This window comes from Trematomus bernacchii, unplaced genomic scaffold, assembly GCF_902827165.1.
Source record: "Trematomus bernacchii unplaced genomic scaffold, fTreBer1.1, whole genome shotgun sequence".
In the NCBI taxonomy this organism is placed as follows: Eukaryota; Metazoa; Chordata; class Actinopteri; order Perciformes; family Nototheniidae; genus Trematomus; species Trematomus bernacchii.
In genome coordinates this window covers 638,092-661,179 of record NW_022987708.1, presented here as the reverse complement: position 1 = coordinate 661,179, position 23,088 = coordinate 638,092, and the positions used below count along the sequence as shown (strand labels likewise).

Below are 23,088 nucleotides of genomic sequence, written 5' to 3'. Positions count from 1 at the left end.
AATCTCAGCTAAAAACTCACCTCTTTGCACTGGCTTTTAATACTAGTTGAACATTACATTTTTACATTTGTATGTGTTTTTTTTTAATATTTTTCTAGTTGTGCTTTTTATCATGTTTTTAATTATTGTTTTATTATTGTACTCCCATTGTGTTATTTAATATGTATTGCCTGTACAGCACTTTGGTCAACTGAAGGTTGTTTTAAATGTGCTATATAAATAAATAAAGATTGAGATTGAGATAAAAACTTAAGCATAGACATTTAAATAAAGGGGCTACTGTATCGACATTTTAAAATTATATTTAAAGAAAAGGCCCTGACTAAACAGCAGGGCTCTATTTCAGTATTAACTATAGAAAAAAAGACAGCAACAGCTGACATCAAATCTTTGCTGAGCCCAAGGATAATCATAAATAAATGACATAGTGAAAATAAATATATTGCAATGCTCAGTACAGCAGCATCCAACAGTCTCTAATCCTTGGATATTACATGTCACTGCATGCATGCACGGAGCAGCTGTAGCGCGGAGATCATCATATCATTCTGTCTTGTATTACTTAACAACAAAATAACAAAAAAAAACGGCTCGTTCGCGGGCGCGAGCCGGCTCCCGTCGTTCACTTAAAAGAGCCGGCTCTTTGAGCCGGCTCGTTCGCGACCGACACATCACTAATGCACGCGGCTGGGATCGAAAGAACTTGTTGATGATCGGGGATTATAAATTCGGCCATAAAATGTAAATTGTATCGGCATATTTTAACATGTGATGTAACGGCATGATTCCTTCCGATAATATTGCAGATCTGCTGTAAGCTAGCTAACGTAGCTAACCTAGCCATATATTATGAATATACTGACAAAGCACACAATTATGAAACAGGCTTACTCTGCCAACAGTGACAGTTGGACAACTTTATAATCCCTGAATGCCAACAAGCGCTCCGGTCCTAGCTGTGTGCATCACTTTTTAGGTTCCCCGTTTTCATTGTGTTTTGAGCGTCTTGCAGCGTTTTTTTTTCTTAAGAGTTTTGTTTAAATTATATCATATTATAATATTTAATCTTTAATTAACTCAAAAGTTAAACAAAGGCAAACACTGTATGTGAATACTAGCTGTGAACAGATTCTCTGAAATGTTCTGGTTTGTGCTGTGATTTGCTGCAGGAAGCGTTGTTATGCAGATCAAGGGGAATGATAATGATGAAGCTGGAACAATTAACAGTGAGATCAGCTACAGGATCGTGAGTCAGGAGCCCGCAGGCACCGGTCACATGTTCACTCTAGACAGAAAGACGGGCCAACTGTACGTCAAAGAGGAAAACCTGGACAGAGAGGTGAGGTCATTGTATATCAAACACATCTCACATATGTTGCAGCACCTTTCAAAATAATAATACTTAATAAAATGCCCCGACACTCTGGAACAAACTACCTGAATCATGCACGTCCGCAGAAACACTTAACATTTTTAAATCGAGACTAAAAACATATCTCTTTGCTGCTGCTTTTAATTGAGCTGCTCATATTCGAACTACAGTATGCCTTTTAAACATGTATTGTACACTCTGGTGTTTATTTTTAATATTTTATTATCTTTACTTTGTAATGCCTGTTGTAAAATGCCATTATATAATGTGTTTTTACTGTATTTATTCATAAAAAGTATTTTAATTTGTTTTGTAAAGCACTTTGAATTGTCGCGTACGAAAAGTGCTATATAAATAAACTTGCCTTGCCTTGCCTTGCCTAATACAGAGTGGCTGCAAGGTGGTGCGGCCTTCTTTCAATTGGACGGTTGTGGGTTTGATCCCAGCCCTTGCACTCAACATGTCGATGTATCCTTGTATCCTATCCCAAGATACTTTACCCAAGTTGCTCCCAACGGCAAGGCCAATGTTGTGTGAATGTGTGTGAATGTTTGCTTACTACTCTGTAGGAATAAATGGGTGAAAGATGACTTGAAGAATTCAAAGCGCTTAGAGGGGTCGTGGATAAAGTGAAATATAAATACAGTCCATTTACCATTTACCATAATAGAGTTTGCAGCCCTAATCTCCTCAGGCAGGTTGTTCCAAAGCCAGGAGCCCTTACAGCTAAGCAGGGTTCTTACACCTTTTCCAAAGTCAAATTCAAGCACTTTTCAAGCATTTTCAAGGTGCATTTTCAAGCTTTTCAAGCATCTTACAGCTGTTGTAAATTACATATTTATATACACATACTTATACTCAAATGATTATTTCCCTACCTCACATTAAATCAGATGTTCTTTATGCTATAAACAACCAAATGTGTGTTTCATAATAGCATTCTACATGAGGATGAAAAATTTAAATTTTTAGAAAAGAAAACTAAGTTTAATATTTCAAAATGAGTGACCCTTCTGTACGTAGACTGGGCATCCCATATAACCTGGCTGAGCCAATATAAAACAATCAGCCAAATAACTTTTCAATACATTATTGATTACTATTTTTGAGGTACTTTTAGGTTGGCAGTAAACACAAGTCAGAGGTAAATGGTGTACTTTTACTCCACTACATGTATTTAATACCTTTAGTTACTTTACAGATGTGGATGAATGATGTGAAATATAATCAAGTGTTAAATCAGACTTTAGTTCCACCTGGAGTCAATTCACAAGCTACCCTGCAGTATACAAAGCCATTCAAACTAGCTGTACCTTTACCAGCTTTGATAACACTTTAATGATCAATCATTATAAAACATATTATATACAATTCTTAGGGATGCTCCGATCGCCAATTTTGGGGCCGATCGCCGGAATCAGTATCGGCCGATACCGATCGCCGATCCGATCAAGTGGGCGGGGCCTATGGGGATCTTCCATTTAAAGTGATGTTTAAAACTCAGTTAATGGGGCTCATTCACTGGCGCTTCCACAAACCAACCAACCAACATAATTATTACATTCAAATGAAGTACATTATTCAAGTTTACATTAACTTGGGATAATAACACGGGAGAAATTAGCGGAAGCGCTCTCTTTTCCTCTCTCCCCCTCTCTCCCTCTCTCTCTCTCCTGACAGCCCGTCAGTATCTCCTGCAGCTCACTGATCCAGTAATGAGTGACCCGACAGTGAAGAATAAATATATGTATAACTAGTTTAGCTTGTTCCAGAGGTAGATCAAATAGCTAAGTGTGTTAGGTCTAACTCTTAATGTGTGTTCTGCTCCGCTCACCGGTCCGTCACAGCAGGTGGAGCTGCAGGATTTCTGCTTCACACACGTTGCATACCTCTATTTTATTGTCATTTTCGGACACTTAAAATACTGCCAGACTAGTGAAGCCATTTTGGCGAGCTTGTTTTGCCGCGCACAGAGAAAAGTGTCATGTAATTTACATGCAACGATAGCCTAATCTAAAATGCTCTACTACGGCGTACCTTTCGTGTAGTGTGTGGCTCGTCACCGCAGACTCTCGCATCGTTATTGTTGCACACTTTGCAGGAGGCTACTCTTGGGCTTCGCTTGACCCTCGTCTTAGCCATGGCTTGTATTTGTCTTCTGCTAGCCAACGCTCGTTGAAACGGCAACCTCCTGGCATACTGTCATCTATCACTCTCATCAGAATGCCCAGGTCACACACGTAACAAAAACACTTGCCGGTCACGCGCATTGCGCGGGAAGGCCGGAGCGGAGCTGTTTTATGTAAAAGCGAAGCAATTAAGCGCGCTCCGACTTCTTTATTTTCTTTTAATCTAAAAAGCGAAGTAAAGCATTTACAATTTCAAGCACTTTATCCCAAATTCAAGCACCATTCCCAAAATTCAAGCACTTTTCAAACCTTGAAAACACCTCGTACAATTTCAAGCATTTTCAAGATTTTCCAACACCCGTACGCACCCTGGCTAAGGCTCTATATGCTTTGCGTTTCAATCTGTACCTTGGAACAATCAGCAACGACGCATCTCAGGTTGTGGGAGTGGACATAGGGCAATAAGAGGTCTGATAAATAACTCCAGCTATGCCTCTCAGGGCTTCTGAAAGGAAGCCAGGATTCGTGTGATGTGGTCGTTTTTCTAACCTGAGTTAAATTCAAAAGCAGAGTTTTGATTAAGCTGAAAACGGGAGACGGATTTTTAAAATGTATGCCAGGGCGGAGAGAGTAATCAAATTGACTGCTAATTTGGCTGGAACAACTGTTTCAAACTTTTATGGAGTAAGAAATAGTCTGAGCTTGTCTACGTTGAGGTTTTGGTCGAATATCAAGACTTTTGCAGTGCTGAGTGATGGACTGGGACAGAGAACCTATGTGATGACTATTAATCTTTTAGCTGCAGGAAATCCACTTGCAGATGTCGAGAAGGCATTTTAGCAAGTAGACTGTGTTTTGATAGTTTCAGGGCCCCAGGGTTTTTACATAATTTGAATTAAGGCGGGATGAAAATACTTTAGTTGGAACAAGATGTTCTTTGAAATTCAATCAAGGAACAATATACAGCAGCACTGTTTTGCCCTGAAGGTCTGACTCACCCTGCACAATATCATCACATGTCATCAGATAACAGAAGAATGTACCTGTTTTCCCTCCAACAGACTATTGACTTCTACAAACTGGTCATAGAGGGGACTGATATGGGAGGGGGATCCAGCGGCCTAGTAGGGACAGGAACAGTGGAGGTCAAAGTCCTGGACATCAATGACAACATCCCCACCCTGGAAAAATCGGAGGTACACACACACACACACACACACACACACACACACACACACACACACACACACACACACACACACACACACACACACACACACACACACACACACACACACACACACACACACACACACACACACACACACACAGCAACCTATTCCATTACATCCTTACGTTCTCAGGCACCTTGCTGCATTTTTTCAATGACCTTTTAAGGGTACATCTACAAACCAGGATACGGATGTAGTGTTGAACACATGGTTAACGCTGTACACGTATACAAAAAAAAAAGGATGCAACAAAACGACTTTTGGATGTTTTGATTTGTTTTGCTCAAAATGTATTTACTCAAGTACTGCACTTAAGTACAATTTGGAGATACTTCAGTATTTACATTTTATGCAACCTTGTACTTTTACTCCACTACTTTTATTTAATACCTTTAGTTACTTTGCAGATTTGGATTAATGATTTGAAATATAATCAACTCTTAAATAAGACCTTGGAATGTGCCCAGAGTAAATCCACAAGCTACCCTTCAGTATACAAAGTCATTCAAACTAGCTGCACCTTTGCCAGCTTTGATAACACTTGAATGCATCAATAATTATAATCAAAACATATTGAATATATTATTCTGAAATGGGCCAATCTGCAGAATGACTACTTTTACTTTTGGTACTTTAAGTATATTTTGATGCTAATACTTTTGTACTTTTCCTTGAGTAACATTTTGATTGCAGGACTTTTACTTGTAACAAAGTATTCCTACACTCTGGTAGTTCTACTTTTACTCAAGTACAATATCTATACTTCTTCCACCTCTGCTCAAAATAAGTATATATGTTACTTTATTTCAGTTTTGGATGCAAGGTAAAAGGCAGACTTTAAAGGTGGGGTAGGTAAGTTTGAGAAACCGGCTCGAGATACACTTGTTATATTCCATGGAATGCTCTTAACATTCCGATAGCAATGAATATCTAAAGTGCTTTGACAAAAAATCCATAAAAAAAATGTCATCTGTGGAAGCCGTAGTACTGTAAAAAGCACGACCAATCATTTTAGCCGGCCCGGCTAAAATAACTGGATGACCTGCCTGTCAGCCTTCCATCTGTGCACAAACTTATCTCTGTGTGTTGGAGGAGGGGCTCTGTAAGGAAGTGGCAGATTTTTTCCGGTTGTGTATTTTCAAATTCTAGCTCACTCGAGCCGGTTTCTCAAACTTACCTACCCCACCTTTAATGGACTTTGGTTGGAAGGCAATTGGTTGGAAAGTGAGGAATGCAAACCTGCAGTCTTTCTGCAAGAGGTGATGCTACTTGTTGCAAAAATAAGTTTGATTGTGTAGGAGTCTATAAAACAGTGAGCCTACTTGATGTATTACCTCCTTCTAAAATGTGGGCTCTGATCTCACAAAATGCACTGCATATGGAACAGAGTGCTCCGTAAACCCACAGCCAGACACCAGTGTTGTGTATTAGTAGGAAGAGAACATTAATAAAGCACGGGACAGAGGATATGGGTACTAGTTTAGTGGGAATGCTGATACAGCATTCCAACTATATGTTATTCTACGGACAAAATTATTATTATTCCGCCGGAATTTTGCACCTCTTCTCCTCCTGCATTCAACATCGCAGAAACTCCGTTCAAATATCAAAACGTTCAGCTCGGTCGGAAATCGATGGCTATTACTTTTATCATTCATAACTTTCATAATTCCAGAGATACATCCCATAATTCATCACATTTTTAACCATTGAAGTCAATGGAGAAAATCTTCAGACTTGAACAATCTTCATGCGACTTCAACTGCTAACTGTTCATTCATACTTTCACTCAGAAACCTCATTCCAACTTTAAAATGTTACACATCTTTCTGACATTATTTGTGTAACACAACTTTTAAATCTGATTCTTACTTTTAGAGATATTAAACATTGTTCAGACCTTGGTAAAGAGGCTTTCTTCAGATAACTAGAGTGCGTGATGTCACAGCTAGAGGGTAGGAAATCTTGAAATTTGCCTTCATATTGTTTTTTAAAACTGCCATAATTCCCAAACCCTACATTCCTGAGACATCATTTTTCATGACAAACGTAGGAAAACATCTCGTAGCTTGAAAAATGACAAATAATTAGGCAAAAATAATTAAACAAAATGCCTCTTGAGGGCATGAAGTGACAAAAACTTTCAACATGTCTCCATTAAAACCCATTGTAATTTCAGGCTGATATTTCCTCACAGCAGCAGCCGCACACCTTTAGTTAAACTGCCAAAAAGGCCACATTATTAACCCGAAACAAAGTACACAAAAATTACACTTCAGATACTCAACTTCCTTGACATGCTTCACATTTTGAAATTTCACAGATATCTGTTATGGTTCTTCCACAAAACGTTCACATGTAAGAGGTTTATCTCTCATTCAGAACAATGCAAACCTTTGATCTCTACAGAGCTCGTTAGCTCAACTATAAACACCTGTGTAATGGAACACGATGATGTCATCACTCCAACTGACAGCAGTCAGTTCTAACTGTTCATTTCATACACACACACACACACACACACACACACACAAACACACACACACTCTATCTCTCTCTCTCTCTCTCTCACAAGTTCAAATATTCTGCTGCTTTTCCAAGCCTTTTTACTTTCTTTTCTTCACTCATCACACATTCAAGCCCCCAGTGTTCATGTATCATTTCAATCTAAATTCTTCACTTTCTTCTTACACATTACATTTCAGCATATCAGTTTAGCGTCAGCTTTTCAGCATAAAGCATTCCCACTAGCAATTTCTTCAGGAATTGCATTCTCTAGTTTCTTTACTGTTACTCATGCTTAACCACCACAGCATCAACTCCCGGGCATACACTTATTCTCTTAACATTGTATGTTACTGTGGTTACACTGTGCCCCCTATTGGCAGGAGTATATATATCAGAACACAACAACCAGCAAATGTTAGAGAGGTCCTGACTTTTATTTTGGCTATATTGTTGGTCAGCTTGGGGAGGGTGTCTCTCTCGACTGTTTACAGCAGCCGCACTGGATTTTGAAAACCACAAGCTCTGAAGGTGTGTGCTTTAAGCTGGGCAATGACTATCAGTCATATACACCAAATGTTTACGGAACAAGATGGTCTTAAGCTAACCACTTAATGTTTGTCTCAAAGTGCATCAGATCTTTAAAATGGAAACTTTTCTTTAATTATTCCTGTCATTTTTAAAACTGCGACACAAAGCCTATTGCAGAAAAAGTTATATAGCAAGTGAGGTGTGAGAGGCAGAGAATAAAGAGGGAGAGAGAACAAAGGGAAGAGGATATAGAGATGAATGAAAAGAGAGATGGTGTCTGTCGTGTGAGATGTTACCTTTACTTTAGCGATTTAACTAAGCATTGATAACATTCATTTTCAGACAATTTGGGATAATTGTATCCTTTTTTGCATGTCCAGATTATAATGTTGATTTTTCAATTGATAATTTAACTCAGTTGAATCTGAAGACTTAGGCGCATGGTGAAGACATGGTGAAGCTCTTGGTGCAATCCTTGTTGGTCCAAACAGTCCGGAAGCCATCAATGGAAAAGTTATTATTAGTTTTAAATTCTAAATTATTAGTGCTGAGCAACAATAAAACTATTTAATCGCGATTAATCGCATGATTACAAAAGTAGTGTATTGCAAACTTTTATTTGAAAAGTACTGCAATATTAAAAGTGCAATAACATTTGGTCTGCAAACACTTCAAACAAATAAGATACTTTTTAACAGTAGTATTCCCTTTACACAGTAGCAGTTAAAACATTTCTTGTAAATCTCAACTTCAACATTAATTAGTGTAAACAAATCAAATATAAAACCAAAGCTATTTGCCACTGCAAGGGCATTAACATGTTATCTAGTTTGTTGTAGAAGTTACCCTCAGTGATCAGAAAATCCTACTTTGCAGTGTTTACAAATAACTCTGGCCGTCTGGAAGAGATGTAAAATGTCCATGTAAGAGTTTGAGTGCTTCATTAGCATCTACAAGCTAATGTGACATTTTAACTGAACTTTAAAAGTAACATCAAGAAGGCTAGTATCTAGGGCCGTGCAATTAATCATATTTTAATCGCAATTACGATTTTGGCCTGCCACAATTACGAAAACAACATAATCGAAAAAAACAATTATTTTGCTTTGCTAGGTTGTGACAGTGCACTGCAACATATTTGATCTAATTTATTTTGGTCTTATTTATTTGTATTTATCATATTTATATATGTTTAGTAGCTTGTGGAAGTACGCTCCAAAATATTTGTTGATCTTGTTTATTGGTATTTATTATTTTTATATTATTTATTTAAATGTATCATTTATTTTATTTATTTTTGTATTGGTTTTTCAGTTGAATTATACGTTCAGGGTAATCAACAGTTAAAAAGATACTGTTCAAATGATTATTTGTATTTGTTTTAAAGTTCAATAAATTGATTTTTCCAAAGTCAATGAATAATCGTATTTAATAATCGTGATATCAATTATTGACCCAAATAATCGTGATTATGATTTTTGCCATAATCGCACAGCCCTACTAGTATCCCAGGGGTCAAGTCAAGGGTTAAATGACTTTTCTTATCTCAGCACTGAATCTTAACGTCTGCCACATTATGAGAAGCAGCGTTCAGTTTTTATGCAACAGATATCTGATACTTCATCCTCGGTGCTGTTTAGTACAAAGTCTAGTGCTGTCAAGTCCACTGCACTTAATTCAGTCCCCACACCTCCTTTTTTTATGTGGATGAATGTATCTCTTTCATTGTTCATTCGTGCTCCTCAAATGAAGACAAAAAGACAAAAGTACAGTGATGTAAAACATAGCTACTGGTCTCTGCAACTATGATGAGACACATGGTACGGAGAGACCGTACAGCTGTGACCAGTGTGTGGGAAGATGGCGCCTGTGTCGGCTGGCCGCTCCCTCAGCTCTCTGCCTTTAGCTATCCTGTTTTTGTTTTATGTTTGTCAGAATGTCTCTGCTCTGCTCGTCAACGATCGCCAAGCTCTCCTCCACCTCAGACCCTCACTGGAGTAGATATTGCTGCCCAAACCTACATCTGGCAACCATAAATCGTCCCCCCCCCTCTACTGTCGGATATTCCCACCTACCTGCGCCGGTTGCCCTGCATCCTGCCTCGCCGAAAGCGCTTTAGACGACGGGGAAAGCGTGGTGGTGCGCTTGTCCATCAAAAAGCATACCTGACGGCTTCTTCTGGGACTTATCCACGCCTCGGATGTCATGGCCCTCCCGCTGCACGCCATGTGAGGGATCGATGGATTCGCCCTGTTTTTCCGGAGCTGCGGCCTCTGCTGGGCCCGCTGGCAGCTCCTCCTGCCTGACTGACTGCTCCCGGCCCGCGCGGCGTTCAACACGCACATCTTCGTCAGCTGAGACGCACTACACCTTCGGCCAGCCCGGAGCGAAAACTTTGCATGGCTTTGCTAAATGCTTGGTCGATAGCAAACAAAACGTTCCTGCTAAATGACTTCTTCACCTCTCGTGAACTGGATTTTATGTTTCTGACGGAGACCTGGGTCCACGCTGGCGAGTATACACCGTTCTCTGAACTTCTTCCTCCTGACTGTACATTCTTCAGCTCCCCCCGTACCACCGGCCATGGTGGGGGCATAGCATCAGTGTTTAGAGGTAGCCTCCAATGCCGATTGCTTCACCCTGTAACTAGCTATGCTAGCTTTGAGTTGCAGCTTTTTGAACTGAACCCAGCCTCGCCTATACTCTGCGCAGTCGTGTATCGTCCGCCAAAGTGCAATAAGGATTTCATAAATGACTTTTCTGACTTTCTGTCCGGGATCATGGTGAAATATGATCTTGTTTTGATCTCCGGAGACTTCAATGTCCATGTGTGTTGCGAGTCCAAACCTCTGGTTAGGGACTTTTTAAATCTCCTTGATTCTTTTGGTCTCGTACAGTCCGTGGCTGGCCCAACACACAAAAAAGGACACACTTTGGACTTAGTATTATCGTTTGGACTGTCTGTATCTGTGGATGAAATATGTGCAGCAACGCGTATCTCAGACCATTTACCGGTTCTGTTTACAACCTCGATCCCTTCCGCAGGAGTCGAATCACGTGCCCCTGCGCGTCGTCTGCGTTCGATTAACCCCTTGACTGCCTCACAGTTCTCTGATGTTTTTAATGCTTCTCCGATCTGTAAATTAGATGTGAACTGTGCTTTTAATGCTGATGAGCTTATGTCCATGTTTGACTCGACACTAACCCTAATACTGGATTCTGTTGCTCCTTTTACGCTTAGACGCACCAGAGTTCTCTCAGAGCCGTGGCTCAATGACTGTACTCGTGCTCTCAGACGCGCTTGCAGGCGTGCAGAGAGAAAATGGAAAAAGGATAAACTCCATGTCTCCCTAGAAATCCTTCGTGCTTGCCTTTCCGACTACCAGACGGCAGTCAAAGCAGCCAAAACAGAGCGGCCAAAACTCCTGCGGCCTCCCGCGGGAGGTCACAGAAAGTCGGCCCAAGCAATCAATCTGATTGGCTGTTCACACTACCCCTGCCTGCTGGTAAGGACAGTTATTGCCACTCGTCGACTGAAGTATTTGCGGTGTGTTCGTAAGCGGGCGGCGTGGCGGGCGGCGTAGCGGGCGGCGTAGCGGGCAGCGTAGGCGTCCCGACTTTTACGTCAGCTACGTCGCCTTCGGTACGCGTTCTTTGGTCTCAGGTGGGTGTGTAGCGGCCTTTAGACCTGACAGCTGCCTTTGACACTGTGGACCATAGCATCCTGTTGTCACGGCTTGAACAGTCCGCTGGCATCACAGGCTCTGCCCTTGCATGGTTCAGGTCCTACCTGACAGACCGTAGCTTCTCAGTACAGCTAGGTGCCTTCTCCTCTGCCAAAGCCCCTCTTACCTGTGGGGTTCCCCAAGGCTCTATTCTGGGCCCCATCCTCTTTTTACTGTACATACTGCCCCTAGGGTCAATTCTCACAAAACACAATATTCCCTTCCACTGCTACGCCGACGATGTACAGATCTATCTGCCTCTCAAAGCAAATGTCAAACACTCTCTACAGCAGTTGATGGACTGCTTAACAGAGATAAAATCCTGGCTGAGCAAAAACTTTCTCAACCTCAACGAGAGCAAGACTGAGGTCATCTTTTTTGGACCCCAACCTCCAGCCTCTCCGGTTGATATTCTGGGCTCTCTCAATAAAAACATCCTCCCCTCTGTCATGAACCTTGGAGTGGCCTTCACTAGCGCTTTTAAATTCGACAAGCAGGTCAGCACCGTAGTCAAATCCTGCTTTTTTAAAATAAGACTATTGGCCAAAACCAAGTCGCATTTATCTTTTAAAGACTTAGAAAGGGTTATTAACGCCTTTGTAACCTCGAGACTGGATTACTGCAACGCTCTGTATGTGGGTATGGACCAGGCCTCTATTAAACGCCTGCAGCTAGTCCAAAACGCAGCTGCACATTTGCTGACTGGCCACAAAAAGCGTGACCACATCACCCCAATTCTGGCCTCACTACACTGGCTTCCAATTCGGTTCAGAATTGATTTTAAAATCCTTTTATTTGTTTTTAAAGCACTAATGGCGCGTTTCCACTACAGCGCGGAGCACGGTTTAAGAGGGCTGTGACGTCAGCGGCCCGTTTTTGGTTGCGTTTCCACTTGGCCTAGTACCGGCCGGCGGGTCCTAATTCACAGTTTTTCTGGCCTCATAAAATCGTGGGTCTAGGGCCAGAGACAACGAGGCTGAGTCGGACTGAGTATGCTAAACTAGAGAGAGAATCGCTGGCAAGGGGGCTACAACTACAACAAGATGGACATATTTGACCGTGATTTAATTGTAATACACGTTTCAAAATGATGCCGAAGTAACAACATACTGATACCGGTTAGTAAAAACCATGAATTAATGCTTTGACAAGTCTGCAGACAGACGGCAGGCGAAAAACCTTTTAAAATGCGTGTTTTCTAAATGGAGATTGGCTAAGCTAACGCAGTATATGCTCCGACCGTCCACACTCACAACAACGGCCTATACAGACATAAATAAAGCAGCGACTGTATTCGCCATGACACAGGCAGTCTGTGGTTTGTACTTGTTTAACTTTTGTCTAGTTTCTGAACATATATGAGGAGCTGTGAGCTCTGAGTGCTAACAGCTAACGGCTGTGTTGTTTTTCTGGGGTTCTCATTGAAGATGACGTCACGGCTCCGCCTACACTGCGTTACTGTAGATACTACCCCAGTTCCTAAACTGTAATGGAAATGTGCCATAAAGTGAGCCAGTCCTAACGAGGCCTAGCCATACCGAGCGAGGCCGAGCGAGGCCGTGTAGTGGAAATGCGCCATAAATGGGCTGGCTCCGGCCTATATAGCTGAACTCCTCCAGCGCTACACCCCAGCCAGAGCTTTAAGGTCTGCTGACCAGCTGCTGCTGGTAGTGCCCAAGACCAGGCTTAAAACCCGAGGGCACCGAGCCTTCGCAGCAGCTGGCCCTAGGCTCTGGAACACTCTGCCCCTCCATGTGAGGTCGGCCCAGACCCTAGGGGTTTTTAAATCTACTCTTAAGACACACTTCTTCTCCCTGGCCTTCTAGTCAGAGCGGAGCACGACTCCTGACTTTTCCCTGTGGTTTTTATATATCTGTTGTAATTTATTGTCTTTTATTGTGATTGTAGTAATGTGTTTTTATTACATGTACAGCACTTTGGCTCGACCAAAAATCGCTTTTAAATGTGCTTTATAAATAAAACTTGATTTGATTTGATGGTAACATGTAGTCATATGTGGAGAGCGATCATGAACTGGCCTCTTTCCCCAAACCCTATCGGTGGCCTTTTACTTCTGAAGAGTAGATGCTTTGATGATAACTGGAAACATCAAGCAAAAAACACCAGTTTTGTAAACAGAATAGACACATAGCTGACAGTAAGACTTTGACACATACTGTTGATCTAATGTTTCGAATCATATTTTCTGTTTGCAGTACGATGGGGAAGTGGAGGAAAATGTTGTCGATGTAGTTGTGATGAGAATCAAAGCTCTGGATAAAGACCTTCGACACTCAGACAACTGGCTGACTGTCTTCAAAATTGCCAAAGGGAATGAAGATAACTTGTTTTCAATTGAGACGGACAAGGAAACCAATGAGGGCGTCTTGAAGCTGATTAAGGTATTTATGTGACTTTAACACCATTGTACTTTATTTATCACACTAACTGTAACAAGTGTTGAGTGGTGCCCTAACATTTGCTTACTGCTTCGTATCTGTTCTTGTCCTTTCACTCAATTGCTTTTTACTCTACAATCCGGACCAAACAGGCTGTGGATTATGAAGATGTCCAGAATCTTGAGCTTGGCCTGATCGTTACGAATGTAGCTCCTTTTGTGAAGGGTGGTCCTATATTAATGGATGTGGACGTCCAGATTGGAGAGGGTAATCCTATGGCTACTGGAGCGGGTGCTGGAGGCGGAGGTGGAGGCGGAGGCGGAGGTGGAGGCGGAGGTGGAGGCGGAGGTGGAGGCGGCGGCGGAGGTGGAGCTGGACCTGGTCCTGGTCCTGGAGGTGGAGGTGGAGGTGGAGGTGGAGGTGGAGGTGGACCAGGACCAGGACCAGGACCAGGACCAGGACCTGGACCTGGACCTGGACTTAAGCCAGATGTTGGGGTTGGGGTTGGAGTGGGTGTTGGTATTAAGCCAGGTGTCAAACCAGGAACAAAGCCTAAGCCAAATGCACCGGCAAAGAGCTATCCCATTAAGATAGCAGTGAAAAATATTCCAGAGGGTCCAGCATTCATTCCAACCATCAAGAATGTTCCTGTATCAGAAGATCCAAATGAAGCACCTAAAGATGGAGTGATCACAGTTTTTGCTGCTGTCGATCCAGACACAGGGCTACCAGCTGAAGATGTCAAGTAAGTCATGCTGCAGGAAACATTACTTTTACCACTCATTTACCATGTTCACCATCTTAGTTTAGCAATTTAGCATGCTAAAATGTGAGAATTAGCAGTATCTCAAAGTACAGATACAGTAGAGTTGATGGGAATTTGATTTGTTTTACAGTTATTTGCTTTAAAATCACCCAATTAACATTTTGACTTGGTGATGATGACCCAATAGTTTTCAAACCATACCACTCAAAACGAAGTCTATTAAACTAATGGTGGCGTTATATGATAAGTAAGGGGATGACCACATTAATGCTTAGTTCGGAACAAAGACTTGCATAAAAACGTGTTAAAATGTGCAGCAGCTTGCAATTCTTATGTTCTGCAGCTTTCTGAAACATTAAACACGCGACAAGACAAGAAACTTCAGTTTTTCTGTAGCTGGATATCATTTGTTCCATCAAGACAAATTGTTGAAGTGAATATCCTTTTCCTCTGCCATTTCTACCGTCTCATGAGGTTCTATTTGACTTGACCAGTTGACTTCCCTATGTCCTTAGTTTAGCTAGTTGTCTCCTAGCTTTAGCTTCATACTTACACACATAATTCTCATCAATAAAGTGATTACGTGTTTTTCTCCAAATGTTGAAAGTATTACTTTAACCAAATTCTTCTTCTCTTTCTTTGGTTTACTGTATATTACTTATATTAATGTTTTTGTTTATTTTCCTACTTATTTTTTCCTAGTTATGCCAAAGCCTTTGATCCAGAAAACTGGTTTACCATCGATGAAAAAACAGCTGAGATTAAACTCAACAGGGTACCAGACAGAGAGTCACCTTTTGTGGTGAATGGTACCTACATTGCCAAGATTCTGGCGATCACAAATGGTAATCCCCTATTTACTTCATAATCTTGTTGGTTTCTTGATTCATTTCTGTTTGAATAGGCGCTGTCTTTCCGTACTGAAGGACTCTCAATAACTCAACAAAACAGACTTCCATAAAAAACACTGCAGACACTATTAATATAAATATGGAATTATACTAGGACGTTAAGGTTTTCTCCAATGTACAATGCCTTGTTTTTTTATGCTGCTGCAATGCAAACATTTTACCAAATTGGGATCAATAAAGTACTTCTTATCTTATCTTATATTAGAATATGCTGTTATGCACTCCAGTCTTTGTACTGTTAGATTTACTAAACTGTTGTCATCCTCAGACATGCCATCAAAGACCGCCACAGGAACAATAGCCATTCAAGTCCTTGACTCCAACGACCACTGTCCCACTCTGACCACCACCCACAGCACCCAGTGCACTAATGAAACAACTGTCTATGTTACTGCATTTGATGAGGATGCTAATCCTAACGGAGCTCCATTCACATTCAGAGTCATACCTGATGGGACACGAGGGAGCTGGGACGTAGAAGTCGTCAATAGTAAGAAAAAGTGGTTGGAGGCAGAAGAAAAAAACTGATACAAACGATTTTCTTTCTTTTAGCATTATTTGTGATTTTTGTGGTTATATTCTTTTAGTATCACTAAACTGTAATATTACTTAGGTTACAAGCAAAAGTAATAAGGATAATACTGCGTTATTTGACAGTGCTTTTTCCTTTGTTGTCAACAGAGACGAGTGCCGCGCTTCACTCTCGTGATCCGCTCTGGCCTGGTTTATATGAGGTTCAGGTGGAGGTGTTGGATGCTCAAGGTCTGTCTTGCCCATCCAATGAAATTTTTACCGTGGACGTTTGTACCTGTGTGGAGACAAAAGACTGCAAGATAAAGGCAGCCAAATTAGAAACTACTTCAACTGAGCTCTCTGCCCCAGCTATCAGCCTCCTGCTATCGGCAATGTGCTTATTGCTGTGTAAGTTGATCTTTAACAAATGCCTACAGTACACCTTATGAGGGATTGTTACGGATGGGTCGATAACACTATTTAATGTCTGATACCTGTACCATCAGTGCCTTCTTAATCAAAAAACAATCCAATATTTATATATAATGGGGCATAAATTCATCAGTGGTGGTGTGATGTATTGGACTGAATAACATAATTTAATAAGTGCCCCAAATAAGTACGGCTTAAAAAATGATATTAGAGTTACTCCCCATTCACTACTCTCTGTTTTTAGATGTATTCTTAACACTCTTGTATGAATGATATTGATAATATTAAATACTCTGTGTCTCTTGAAATATTAAGATCTTGGAATAATTGTAAAGAAAAACCTTTGAGCTCAACTGAACTTGGCTTGACATTGAACTGAATGTTGTGCTTCTCTCTGCAGTTATTCCTCTTCTCGTGCTGTTCTGTCAGTGTGGAGCAGAACTTTTTCCTGACAGTTTTCGTGACATGCCATGGGAGACCAAAGAACAACTCATATCTTACCACACTGAAGGCAGAGGCGAGGATAAGGTTGGCTTGCAATGTTGTTGTTTTTTATTGGGAAGAAAAGTATACATTAACTTCTTATTTTTAGTTTATCAATACAGAGAATCAGACAATATCCTAATATTATTGAAAATGATCGTCTGTATAGAGATCAAGAGGCAATGTTGGTGAAAGAAAGCAGTGTAGTGGGTCAATGGGATATAAGATCAGTTACTCCTGTTATCACAGGGACAAACAGGAAGGTTTAACCCTGTCTAATATTGCTAAACCTATATGCTTTTCTGAGATAACATTGTCATTCTCCTGTTCTTTTTTTAGGAAGTGCCACTCCATAGTATATCTGTATCTTTGGGTCCCCAAAAGACATTTGGGACAGCACAAGGATCAAATTCCAAAGGCCCTATTACAAATACTATAGAAAATAACCAGACAACTACAATCCATGAGGGATTTTTGGAAAGGTTTCGGGACATCAGGCAAAGTTGGATGGAGGTCGACAACAACGCTCACAGATTAACAAGGGATTTTGGCTATGGTTATGGCAGGCCAACAATCAGCAGAAACACACTACAACACACGACAGCTCACACAACAGCTCTCTATGAGGATATAGCCTTACCTGACGCTTTCCTGAATGATTACTACTCACAGGTACGTTGTTAGCCTTGCATTCAGCTGTTTTTTTCTTTTACAAGATTTCACCTTTAAAGAAATGTTCCGAAATTATTGACACCAGTGTCTGTGCTATTCCTTTACCTTAAACAGAAAGCGATGTGTGCTTTGCCTGCGAAGGACTGTTCTTTGGAGTATAATTTTGAGGGCCAGGGATCCTCTGCTGGATCTGTGGGCTGCTGCAGCCTCCTGGAAACTAACAACGACCTGCAATTCCTCGATGACCTTGGGCCAAAGTTCAAGACTCTGTCTGATATCTGCTCCCCTCCTAAACCAACACCCAAACCTTCCCTGACACACAAACTAGTAGGTGTTGTCCAAACCACAGTAAATAAGGTTGAACCTGTTGTTATGCCCAAAGTTGAGCGAAGCGTTGAAACAGAGCATACTGATGTCATGTCATCTACTAACATCTCCAAATCATCCGTCAATACTGTAAGCACTGCCCATCAATACATGACACTTCCTAACTCTAAGGTTACTAACATCAGTCATTCCACCACTCTGCCCCCTCAAGCTCATTATTCTGCCAATCTGCCCCATCAAGCTCATCATTCTGCCACTCTGTCCCATCAAGCTCATACAGTTTTCTTACAGCCACAGCCAGTTTATTACGCCACCAACCCTGTACTACAGCCCATGCACTATGTAGTTCAACCACAGCTACAGAACACGGTTATGCTAGCAGAGGGGTCCCATGGAGCTAATTTTCCAGGCTTGTATGTAGTCAGTGGGCCCCAAGGCTCTCCTCCTGGGCTAGTGATTCAGGGCTTTGAGGGCCCAAAAAGCCCTGCCAGTCCAGTTAGCCCCACCTTCTTTCTACCTGGTAGTCCAGGTGTGTCTCCGGGCTCAGGCCCTGCAAAGGGTTGGAAAATGATAGGGCCAAATCCCGATGGTAAATACATGTTAGTTAAAGATAAGAGACCAGATGATGCAGGTGAGGTTGACCCAGGCTCGTCTCAGGGCAATTTGCCCAGAGGTGCAATCCTGGTAAAAGAGGCTGCTCCCCCTCAGGGGGTGTTAGACCTAGCAGCTCAGGGGAGAGTGTATGGCATTCTGCCAGGACACACTGTTGCAAAGAGAGGGGGTGCTGTTGCAGTAAATAGCAATTTGGGGCAAACATGGGTTGGGCAGCCAGGAATGGGAATGGCACATGTGGTGACAGTGAAACCAGAAGTCAGACAGGTTGGAATGTGGCAACCTGGGATGACTCAAGTTGGCATTAGGCAGGTAAGTACAAACCAGTACCAAGAAACTACGCAGTTGCAGCAAACAGCAGATACCAGTGGTATTCTAAAAGCATCAGGAATTAGTTCACCAAATGAAGACAAGACTACAACAGTTGTAAATACCATCATTTCAGCAGAAACCCATCCATCAAACGAAGAGGTGTTGATAGAAAATCAGTTGAAGTATCCAGTTCAGAACATGAATTATGAAATGGTTGAGGAAAAGCATGATGTCCCCTACATATCAATGCCTCTCGAGACATCACTTGATGATGAGGATCCTGGTAGGATGGTCCAAACTGCATTTGAAGACAAATTGGGTATCCAAGAATGTCCTACACAAACATCAGAAACAGCTCCAACAAACAAATGTACAGATATGGTAAGTCAAACCACAGAATCCAATGTCCCACAACAAAACTCAGTGGAATCAGAACAGCAGGAAAATCATGTTCCTGCTAAAGGTTTTTCAGAGGAAAATATATCTCTGGTCAATCAAATGTCGACCACAGAAGTGTGCCAACCTGGATCAGATGTCATTGATTTAGTTAATACAGGCAGAGAGAGTATAGAGACATCAACAATTCCCCAAGGAGAGGGATCCACATCTACTTTAGAACACATCAACATTGTAGACGATCAAATACAAGATATCACAGAAGTAAATGTGGACAGTCAAGAGTCATTGAAAGGAGTCGTAAAAGAAGGAAAAGCTGTTCATCTCACCATAGTTGAAGGTCTAGAGGACAAAAGTCAGGAAGTTGGGTCAGAACCTCAATTAGATGATGTGACAGAGGACCAAATGGACAGGGATCTGGAGGAAGATGTCAGTCCAGCAGAGAACGTAGTGTCAGACATAGAAACAAATCAGGTAATTGCCACCTCTAATAGTATCCAGGGAAAAGTGAGTATGGAGGAAATGACTGCAGATAGTGTAATCAAAGTCAGTGATTCACATGAAGACGTAAAGGCTCAGGAAGAGCAACTGCTAGATTCTGATGTAGGACTCGATAGTATGCATGACAAATTGTCAGCAACTCTTCCAAACATGTTTTCAAAAGTGACTTTGAATGCATCTGAAGTTAAGTTGAACCTCGAACCAGAGTCAATGCCAGAACCACAGTTTGGTCAAAGTGAATGGATTATGATAGACAAAGGTAATGAAAAGACAGATAGTGCTGATGAAGCAATAACATCATTGCAAACTGTCAGCACTATTATCCTTGGTGATTCAAATCTGACATCAGCCACAGAAGAAATAACCAATCAAGTGCAAAAAGAGGTGTCTAATGTGTCAACCATGTCAACATTAGAGCAACACATGCATACAGCAAAAGACAATTGCTGTGGCCACCAAGAAGAAGAAAGTGGTACAGATCAAGTTGATGCAGACAGTATGGAGAGAAGTGATGGAGAGAAAGAGAGTATTATGGAGGAAGGAGTGCCACAGCAGAGTTTTAGCACCTCTGACCTAGATGAAGACACTGAAAGACAAGATGCTTTCAGTTCTCAAATGGAAGATCATTTAATTTCAGATGACTACATTATTGATGAAGAGAAAGGTGAAGATTCTGTTGAAGCAATGGTGTCACCGGAACAGCAATATGTAAAATTCTCAGATGAGCAAGCTGAAGTGAGTACAGAAGGAAATGCATCATGCATGAGTTCTCGAGTTGATCATACCTTAACCTCAGATGATAACATAAATGTTCCAGAGGTAGAGGAGGAGAGTCTTGAAGAGGGGACGACATCCATAGAGCAAAATGTTAGCATCATAGACCACCAAGATGAGTTTATTGAAGGAGAAGCTGTGTCAGGAAGAAGTTCTTCTTTGGAGGATCCTTTAGTCTCAGAAGAGAGTAATGATGATGAGGAGAAAGGTGACATTTCTGTAGAGGCAATGGTATCACCAGTACATCAACATTTAAAATACTCAGATGACCAAGGTGAAGGGAATGCAGAAGGAAATGCAACATGCATGAGTTCTCGAGAGGATCATAACTTAATCTCAGATGATATCATAAATGTTCCAGAGGAAGAGGAGGAGAGTTTTGAAGAAGAGGTGTTATCCATACACGAAAATGTTAGCATCACAGAACCCCAAGCTGAATTTATTGAAGGAGAAGCTGTATCAGGAAGAAGATCTTTGGAGGATCCTTTTATCTCAGAATACAACAATGTTGTGGAGGAAGAGCTTTCAATTGTACATCAAATGTCTTCCATCTCAGATGAAGACAGTGTAAAAGAAGATGCATCTAACACTGTTCAAGTAGAGGATATGCTAATCTCAGGTGACAGTGATGGAGAGGAAGAAGAGGAACCGGCCCCTTTCATACAACAAGACAGTAGTTTTGCTGATGACCAAGAAGAAGAGAATGGAAGCGAAGACGCACCAGACACAAGTATTTACGTAGAGGAGGAGAGCAGTAAGTTGAACCAGCAATTAGAAGACAACTCTCTGTCTTGTCACACTGAATGCTTATCTGAGGATCATTTTGATTTAGCAAGTCAAAATGTAGAGATTAATCCGTTGCCAGCATCGTCAAATGTGGGTAAAACTCTAGAAATACCCTGTGAAGTTACTACACATCAAGTCAGGCAAGGTTTGGACTCTTCTCAGGTAGGAGACATAGCTTTGGATATTCCTGATAGAGAAGATACTGTTGGTCAGGCGTTAGAGAAGGATACTAATATGGAGAATTTGGATTCTCCTGTTATATCTTCTGAGGGAATTAAATCTTCCAGGGTTGCAACAGGACAGGTTTCTATGTCCAGTGAAGATAAAGGGGCCAAAGTTAAAATGTTTGAATCTGGAGATATCGCTTTTGAAAAAGGCATGACAGAGGTAACTTTTGATTTCGCGATTAGGGAGGGATTTGATGACAGTGCAACTGGTGCATCTGCTCAGGTAGCACCAACATCTTATTCAGAAATTAAAGTGGTAGAGAAGACCCTATCTTCAGTGTCAGAATCAGACCCAGACTCAGGAGAGACAAGAACTTTAAGTTCCATTGCAAAAAGTAAGGTAGATGAGGAGGCTGGTAACCTCGTTCAGAATGAAACTCTGCAAGTAACTGGAGAAGCAACAGGGGAAGGCCCATACACTGTGGGGAAAACTCTGATGGACGATGTGTCAAGAGCTTCTGATGACACGCATGGGGCTGAAGCAATTGGTGTTGAAGTGAGTCCTGTACAGTTTCAGACAGTCATGAGCCCAAATCCTCGTAACAAATCAAGAAAGAGCAAAGAGGATTCTAAGAAGAATCCTAAAAGTCCAAAAAGCCCCTCTGGAAAGTGTAAACAACAGTGAGTACTCTGAATTCAATGTTGCATTATCAACTATACAGAAACCCATACCATTATATGTAGAGGTCTGTTTAAGGTCGAAATGGGTGAAGAAGAGGGAGGTGCAACAATATTTAGGATTTTCTGTCTGTAAGGCCAAAATGGCCAGGCAAATTCAAGGAACAACAAGAAACTTGTTGTTTAATACCAAAATATGAACCTGCTACGTTGTTGCAAAAGCAAGCTGTGTCATGTCGTGCCTCTTCAACGTACTACCCAGGTGCCCACTCCCCTTACTTAAAGTGGACCTATCATGCTATATTTGAATAATATAGTGTAGGACCATACCTATATAAGGCATATTTATACTTTTTTTTTTTCAAAATACCAAACAGATCATGCATTTTAGCCATGCCTCATTTTGCTCAATTTGACATTTTTTAGCTCTTTAGTTGCAAGGGCAGATTCAGTGAGAACAGCACCATCTACTGGCCTGGCATATGTACTACAGCGTCTCCAGCGCTTTCGAACGGCAATGGCCGTGGCTGTCTCCTCCTGATTGGTGGAGTTGGCCCAATAGCCGTAGCGCCACTGTCCTGACGTCAGGACAGTGTTCAAATCTGGATCAGTTTTTATCAGATCCGTTGCAGCCCCTTTTTTTAGAGATTTGGGTATGGAGGAAAATAGAGAGGGTTGTGTTTTCTGACACTTGGTGAGTTCCCTGGAACACCGGGGACACATATTCATGTATAAAAGATGTACAAAAGTGCATTTTAGGTCCCCTTTAAAAGGGGACCTATCATGCAAAATGCACTTTTTTATGTCTTTTATACATAAATATGTGTCCCCGGTGTGTCCGGGAACTCACGCAGCGTCAGAAAAT

General features: G+C 41.4%; 1 protein-coding gene across 1 annotated transcript in view; it reads left to right on the top strand.

The window, feature by feature from the left end:
• Positions 1–22,574, top strand: part of LOC117490942 — a 28,839-nt gene extending 6,265 nt beyond the window's left edge. The window contains exons 5-15 of the mRNA XM_034140727.1: positions 1,170–1,339; positions 4,563–4,697; positions 13,711–13,896; positions 14,046–14,264; positions 14,334–14,638; positions 15,362–15,504; positions 15,839–16,060; positions 16,252–16,491; positions 16,916–17,043; positions 17,338–17,670; positions 17,785–22,574. Coding sequence (XP_033996618.1) covers positions 1,170–1,339; positions 4,563–4,697; positions 13,711–13,896; positions 14,046–14,264; positions 14,334–14,638; positions 15,362–15,504; positions 15,839–16,060; positions 16,252–16,491; positions 16,916–17,043; positions 17,338–17,670; positions 17,785–22,230 — 6,527 coding nt within the window. The 3' untranslated portion in view covers positions 22,231–22,574. The remainder of the gene's footprint in view (positions 1–1,169; positions 1,340–4,562; positions 4,698–13,710; positions 13,897–14,045; positions 14,265–14,333; positions 14,639–15,361; positions 15,505–15,838; positions 16,061–16,251; positions 16,492–16,915; positions 17,044–17,337; positions 17,671–17,784) is intronic.
• Positions 22,575–23,088: the final 514 nt, after the last annotated feature.